Source organism: Trachymyrmex septentrionalis, unplaced genomic scaffold, assembly GCF_001594115.1.
Source record: "Trachymyrmex septentrionalis isolate Tsep2-gDNA-1 unplaced genomic scaffold, Tsep1.0 scaffold8, whole genome shotgun sequence".
Lineage (NCBI taxonomy): Eukaryota > Metazoa > Arthropoda > Insecta > Hymenoptera > Formicidae > Trachymyrmex > Trachymyrmex septentrionalis.
Window position 1 is genome coordinate 3,617,249 of NW_017305987.1, and position 8,404 is coordinate 3,625,652.

Sequence of the window (8,404 nt, forward strand, 5' to 3'; positions counted from 1 at the left end):
AATATTTTCTATATATAACAGTTTTTAAATAAAAAAATACATTCCTAAAAATACTTACCTAAAAAGAACAACTTATTTTATGTAACAATTTATTTTATGTGTATTTTTAAACTTAATTATTTGTCTTATCATATCAATTAAAGTTGCGTAGTACTTATACATAAAAAATTAAAAAATCATTTTCAATTTCTAAAACCTAAGGGTAAAAATTTATATCATTACGAAAATCTATTGCAAATTATAGATTGATATTCATATAATGAAAATAATTACGGGTTTAATTTTATAAATTCTATGCGAAATTATCTTTAATTATATCTAATATTTATAACTCGGAAATCATTATTTCCTAATGATCGTTAAGATTTTCAGAAATGTGTAATATAATTGAAATTTTATTTTATATTATGATTTAGAATTTTTTATTTTCATTTCTATGAACGTGCTATTAAAATATTGACAAAATATATAGAAAGCTTTAAAAAATATAAATCATAGAATTAAAAATGCCAATCACAGCCAACAATAAATTCATGTGTAAAAAAATGCTTACATGTATATTCAAATTTTTTATTGAATATTAAATCTAAGACATTTCAACTCCACGATTTTGGGTCTACAATAATAATCAAGCAGTATTGTAGCTGAAATTGTTACATAAAAAAATCTTATCAACTTTAATTACATACTCTGTATAAAATAAAGATAATAATATTGTATATAATATATTTAACATATACACTAAAGGATAATGCATAGCGTTATCCAGAAACAGATTCTACATTTTCATACAGAATAATTGTATCCATTTTCTATATCAATTTCTATATCAATTTTACGGCAATGCTTGGCATGACAAAATATAATTCCCGCATAGTCGTAACAAATGTTCTATTCACGTCAAGAATAAAACAATCATCCTAGATGAGATTCTCCTCGTTAGTCGGGCTGTGTTTTGCAGAGATGTCAGTAGGTAAATTTGGACAAATTTACTCGAGGAGCGTCGCTCGTAGGAAATAAGATCTTACTTCTGGGAGAAGAGAAAACGGGACAAGAGATGAGAGTAAGGAGAAGCTCCAACGATAAATTAAATTCACTTTTAAGAGCACCGCTTTTCCGCTGGAAACGCTCATTAGCGTTGATTGTGAGGCAGCTCGTTCACGTTCTGCGGACGCATTCTACACACGTCGCTATGCAGTTTGCCAATAGCGATGTGGTCTCGTCTCGAAACCGACGAAATCAATCCGCGTCTCGATCTCACGTAACAAACGAACTGAATTAAACGAACGAGGATCGTATTTACCACAACCGAACGCTTCAGATGTATTTTTCGTATAATACTTAACGAAATGATATCGCGCGAGGTAAAGAGATAAAATTGGAGCGGATAAATTATATAATACGCGAATATACTAGTATATATATATATATATATATATATATATATATATATATATAAATCGCGAAAGTCAACGGGGCAAAACAACGCAATTAATTTTTCCAATGTACAATTATCGGCGGTATCCGTTACTATTTCTTTTGCGAACGTGTCGGACGTGTTTTTATCTAATTTTACCCTTATTGTATCAACTGACGGTAGAACGAATATTAATTAACGCAATCGAGGGACACCGAACGCGAATCAATAAATGTGTAATTAGGCCGTTTCTTATAGCAATCGCGCACGGAAAAAAAATGGATTTGAGTCTATGACGAAATTAACGACTAGGAGGATGATGTTGATCATGAATCGCGTAGCTTGCAGGCTGAAATAGCTTTTTCTTCTTAAGCTGCGTTACACTTGGCTCGCAAGCATTATTTTGTTCTTGTTTAAAATTTGATAAATAACAAGAATGAAATGATACTCGCGAACGAACGTCAAATGGAATGATACACTGAAAGAAAAGATTGATTGCTGCAACAATTTAGATAATAAAATATAGCATAGCATTTTTATATGGCTGCAGCAACCAGTTTTTGGTTGTAGCAGCAAATTTTTAGTTGCATTAGCCTATCGAAATCATATACTGACATTGCGGATATCGAAATCATATACTGACATTGCGGATAGGCTAACGCAACTAAAAATTTGCTGCTACAACCAAAAACTGATTGCTGCAACCATATAAAAATATAAAAATGCTATGCTATATTTTATTTGCTATCTAAATTGTTGCAGCAACTAATCTTTTTTTTCAGTGTATCTTTGATAATGTAAATGACTCTCAACCCCTCGAGATCCTATTCGGTCAGTAACAATAGTCGAATTAACCCCTAAACGTCTTTTTAGTGTGGCACATATTCAGAATTTTTTTTTTCTAGATTGATACTTCTATAATTTTGAAAATTAGTTAACCTATTTAGCACAGAAAGAAGTGGAGTGTTTTGTTGAATCAAATTTAGTTAAATACAGATCTATGAAAATAATTTTATTGGACCATCAAAATAATTATGTAGGATACTCAAATTGGTTACTGAAATATCAAAACTTGTTGTAGCATTGGTTATCATTAAGATTCTAATTATTTTGATAGATCAAAATTATTTTCAGATCTGTGTCTGTGAACGGTATTCATATAGTCCGTTCTTATTTCAAGACTGTCTTAAGTAATGCTTAAGACGCTAATGCGCCCTTCTGATTGGTTCGTAACTTCTTAAAACTGCACTTAGATGATCTTGAATATAAAATCTGAATATCTGCCTATAACTAAAGGAGAGACAACTTTCACTTTTTTGTGATCCATCATTCGTGGTTTGTTTTATTACTACGTTGTCTTATTTATTTTTTTCATGGAAACCAAAAATTATTATAATAACAATACTATACTGAAGGAAAAATTGGTTGTGTGTGTGAAACAAATTTAATAAAATCATTACTCACATCGTTACAAAATTACTGTCAATTATGCTTCAATTATTTTGTTGATCCAACTCTAAATTAATTTTTAAATAATTGAAGAATAATAATTTGTAACGATTTTGATTTCGTAACGATGTGAGTGAAGATTTCATTTTTTATTTCAAATATCAATTTTTTTCTTAAGTGTAGCGTCATTATTATGATAATTTTTGGTTTCCATGAAGAAGGATACATAAGAAATTGTAGAAATAAAACCAAACGATTGCTAAAAAAGTTGTATAAAAATCTATTAAAAACCCCTTATTAAATCCACACTTGGCTGCTCTTCTGATGCAACTTTGTGTAAACCACGCACATAATGCACTCTCGTATTATTGCCTCATTGTGAAATTGTCACGCGAACTCTGCCGCTCTTGTATAGACAATGATAACGGGAACAACGCGAGAATCAAAGAAAGACGAATATACTGTCGGTTGGAAATAGTTTCGACGGTTGTTGAATGAACCGGACCACGAGTTACTAAACGAGCAATTTATGCGCGGGCGTTATCGGCCAAACGAGAGAGAAACACCTGTTCGTTAACTCATTCGTCGACGGAGACGACGACGAGGACTACGACGACGACAACGACAAAGTGCTTCGCTTTCTAAGGCAAACTGCCCACGATTTACCATTCACCATCTAGAAATTAGTCCTGTCTGTCGTAGACATCGGGATGTCTATCGACAGATTCGAATAATTCGTCTTGCTACAATTGGACGCCACGGAATGACATTTATAACCATCAGCTATATGTATACCTATAAATCTAAGAGAAGAGAAAATCTCACGGATCTTCTCTTTTGGACTCTCTTAAATCCGCGCGTGCTTGAGAATATGGGTTGCCCTCCAAATATAGCAGTTGTAAGTATTCATGTTACGGTTGTAGGTGTTCAAGTTAACCGCGTGACTGCTTGTGACTTCACGAATTTCCAGATTTATATGTCTAAAGAGACGAGGAAGATCTGGCACGTTTAGAGACGCTCGCGGCGAGAAATCTCTCGCAGAGACGAGCAGAGAGCCTGAGGAATCTCTCCGCGGGATTTCTAATCTCAACTGAATGCCTTATATCAAATTATAATACGTAATGCCTCGCATAATTTACGCGTTCGCTTGAACGGTGAACGGCGTAAAGCACCGCAAAGCTGTCTCTCTCTTTCTCTCCGCGAAGAGATCTCATGGAGAAATACTGCGAGTAAATTTACTATGCCCTACATTAGATACGAGCGTAATACGAACTGCCGGAAATACACCGCGAGAATTTCCAATAATTTCGTTCACGCCGAATGTTGCGAGTCGCGCGAAACTCCTTTGCGTTTTAATCAATGAACGGATTGACGCGCGTCTTAATCGTTTAATTATTCACAAGTAACACTGCATACGAGAGATGTATGTACAGCTATTACGAAAATGGCACTAATGATATCGAAACATTGTAAATTTCGGCAAAATACGAATATAACTGGTGCAATAGTAACAAGATTTTTCGAAACTACACACTGAGAGAAAAGTGATTTGGTACTTAATTAAAAGGATATATATTAATAATTGTATGGTACAATAATAATAATTAGAAATTCTATTTTTATAATTATTATAATTTTTATAATTTCTTAATATTAGTAATGACAATTATATTTATATAATATCACAAATTAAATCGACGAGCAATTTAATATGCATGTTAATAAGCATCTTTAAAACACTGTAAAAAATTTATTGTGAAAAAAGTCTCAACTGGAATTCGAAGAATTTGAATGATATTTTTTTTGCAAGAAATTATTTAGATATTTTTAGATATTTATTAGCATCTGTAATATTAAATTGCTTATCAATTTAATTTTGTGATATTACGTATTCTAGTTTCAGTCTGTGATTGTGTTTCAAAACTGACAGATAATAATCAGTGCGCAGTTTTAGAACTGGAAAATTCACAGAAAAATATTATTATTATTAGGCATCAAGATCCACCTTTTCACTTATTTGTGTAAGGAATATTTCTCGATGCATTTTTACTTAATATAATTGTATATTTAAGTATGTAGTTCTTTGTACAATGCATAATTTTGACACCGAAAATGACTATGTACTATAATTATATTACGTATTTTTTCGGTATATTAAATTATATCGTTATTATTATGTATTTTTTCGGTATATAAAATTGTATAATTATTATTACTAACATTATAATAATAATAATAACTGTAAATATATATGTATATAGAGCTGCTAATCATAATTTTTACCATGTAATTATAGTCACAAATATCAAACACTTTTTTTCAATACGTTTAAAATATGTAACTTAATGTACATCTATATAATAATGACTACAAAGCTGTATTTTGGGCAAAAATTCAAGGCATTGTTCATACAAGTTATAGTGGGACATCGGATATTTTACATATAACGGAAAAAAAAACGATTATCATGAGTTTATTAAATTGCTAATGATGAATGAAAGTAATATCTTGATTTCTGCTCAAAATACATATCATATATTTTTTCTGTCAGCTTTTTACCAAATAGAACAGACTTGAACTTCAAACTTTCAAGCACGAAAAACGTTGCAAATTATTCATGGCAAATTTACAATTTTCCACAGAACGCAATAATTTTCTTTAGTAACATTATCATATGTAATAAACATAATAAATATGTGTACAAATAATACATTTAATATTCCAATATTTTCAAATTTACAAAATTAATGTTTATGAAATATGAAATATGAAAATACAGAGAATATTTTCTATTTGAATTTGTGCAAGGAATCCTAAAACTGTCAAACATTTAAATTCAGTAATATTCCGCGTTTCATTTTAATGCCTTTATACGTAGCTGTCAATGCCAATTTAAATTGACAAAGCAATTTATGTGAAATTTTAGAATTTCTCTCTCTCTCTCTCTCTCTCTCTCTCTCTCTTATTTTTATATTTATTTCTATTACTGTTTATTAAATCTATGTCTATGATCACTCAATTTTGCTATTCGCTCTTTTATAGAAATGCATATACGCTTTAGAAGATATCCCAGAGCGTCTAATAAATAACGATTCTGATCTCACACATACATACACACACATACACACGCATACACATCGCGAATACGTAGAAATTGGCCTCTTACCTTGCAATGGGTGCAGTTGTGGATGACGGAGTACGGCTGGGCGCAATCGTAGCGCGCCAGTACCTCCTCGAACTCGCAATGCAGCCTCGCGGCCAGGGCATCAACGAGCAACAGCTTGTCCAAGGCATCATCGCACTTCTTGCCGCCGTTTAGCACGTCCTCAAGCGGACCGCCCTTGCCCGGCGCCAGGGCGTTGAACACCGCGTGCTCGCAGCAGTGCCGTAGACGCAGCCGAAGCAGCAGATCACTTGGATTATTCTTCTTCATTTGACAGATGATCTTCTTGTGCGATTCCTCGAGATATAAAAGGCACTGTTCCTTCTCCTCCTTCTTTTCATCGGTGCTATATTTATCACCATGTCGACTGCCGCTCTCGCCTCCGTCCTCGACCCCCCTATTTATCTTCATATTATAGGTCTTCATTATCTCGGAAGCGTTTTTGCACAGCTTCGGGCAGTACTTGGGCACCTCCGGTGGAGGTGCTCCGCAACTACCCTGAAGATCGGTCGGCGCTGGTCCCGCCAGATCGCAGGCCGACAGCCAGGGATTCATTTGGTTCACCTCCCAAGTGTATTCGTTATAGGGGTGTCGCTGCTCGTCGGACTTCTCTTGATCCGATTGTTGCTGTTGCTGCTGCTGCTGCTGCTGCTGTTGCTGCTGCTGCTGCTGCTGCTGCTGCTGCTGCTGCTGCTGCTGCTGCTGCTGCTGCTGCTGCTGCTGCTGCTGCTGCTGCTGCTGATGACGATGACGCTCGCTATCGGTATTGTAATCGCTACCCTGAACGTATTGTTGCGAATACTTGTATTGGTGCTCGATGACCGTCGACGACGAGAACAACATGTCCGGCGGCGTAGTGTTACCCCGTTGTGCGGGATTCTTGGTGTGCGCGAGGGTCGGGTTCTGCGCGAAAGTCGAAGCGAGGTGACCTAAGGGACTGCTCGAGCACAATAGAGGCCACGCTAGAAGATATAACACGAACAGCAGCAGCCTGTAGTAGCTCCTGCGTATATGCGGCTTGTCTCCTCTTCCTCTTCCTTCTCCTTCGCCTCTTCCTTTTCTCCTAGTAATTGGCTTTTGGAACCAGGCAGTGTTATCGCTACATCTCCTCTCACTATACCATTCTCCTTTTTTTCGTCCTTGTCCATCGAACACCTCGTCCACTGTCAGGTACTCGCGTCCGTAGCCATCGACACGTTCACGATCTCTCTTCCAATCAAACGAAGAGGATTGCGATGCCCACTGATCACTCTTAGATACATCACTACTCGTATTCCCCTCGGTGTGGATGTAGTCCTCGCGAGACGCGTTTTCATGTTTGTATTCATCGCGCGGATTATCCGAGACACTAACATGCGCGCTGTCATTGCTTCCATCTTCCTCGTATTCGTCATGGGCCTTCTTGGACCCATCACTGTGGATTCTCTTTCGCTCGCAATGTACTTGTCCCTCGTTGTCATCGTCATCGTCACCGTCGTTTTCTCCATCGTCATCGTCGTCTCTGTCATCGCTATAGGCAGTGTAAGCATGCACGTTGACGAAAGAAACGGCCGAGGTAGCCACATCGGGCTCTTCCTCGGAGATCGCTCCGCTCCCTCGTCTTCTTCTTGACCTTCTTCTTGCTCTTCGCGGGGCCCGTCGCGGCGACGGACAATCAGCGCCAAGTATGCGCGTCCGCGCGCGCAACGCGTCGCCCTCATTATCGTCCTCGTGATCCTCGTGGCGATCACATGTGCGCGCGCGCACCACGCCGCGCGAAGCGGAATCGCGAGAGATGCGAAAGGCAGTGGCAGTTCCGGCTTTCTCATCGGGTTCGTGCCCGGTTTGGAAGTGTCGGGCTTTGTGATGGTATTGCGCGGCGGTGGATATGCTAACGTCGTCGACGACGCGATCGCGAATCGACCTGGAGAACGACTTGGACGTATACGAACGATAACCGGACCGTACGCACTCCACGAACGAGGTCGACGACAACGACGACGATAACCAGAGCTTCTGCTCCTTCTCCTTTTTCTGCACCCTTTTCTTCTCTTTTCTCCATTTTTTCGACGTAGGTGGTCCCGTGAGTCCGAACGGGTCGAGCAGCATGGGCGCGACGGGATAATCGGGGACGCTAACGTCCCCGACGTCCTGCCGTCGTCGTCGCGCACCTCCTCGTCGACGTTCCTTGACGTGCACGTTCGTAGCTGTACGATGCGACGTGCTTCGCCTTCCTCCACCAGAACCGATTGATCTTTTCGCTGCCGCTGCCTCCTTTTCCTCGATATCGTGCACGTCGACTGATGACGAAAGAGATGACTCGCGGTGGACTCGTGGCGTAGATAATCCGTATCGCAGCCGGGCTGCTGCAGGAGGCCCCGCATCGCTGCCACCAA

At 38.0% G+C, this 8,404-nt stretch overlaps 1 protein-coding gene across 1 annotated transcript in view; it reads right to left on the reverse strand.

The window, feature by feature from the left end:
* Positions 1-8,129, reverse strand: part of LOC108754575 — a 92,990-nt gene extending 84,861 nt beyond the window's left edge. Inside the window, exons 1-2 of the mRNA XM_018497000.1 lie at positions 6,771-8,129; positions 6,033-6,686 (exon numbers count right to left, since the gene is read on the reverse strand). Coding sequence (XP_018352502.1) covers positions 6,033-6,686; positions 6,771-8,117 — 2,001 coding nt within the window. The 5' untranslated portion in view covers positions 8,118-8,129. The remainder of the gene's footprint in view (positions 1-6,032; positions 6,687-6,770) is intronic.
* Between the last annotated feature and the right edge of the window lie 275 nt (positions 8,130-8,404).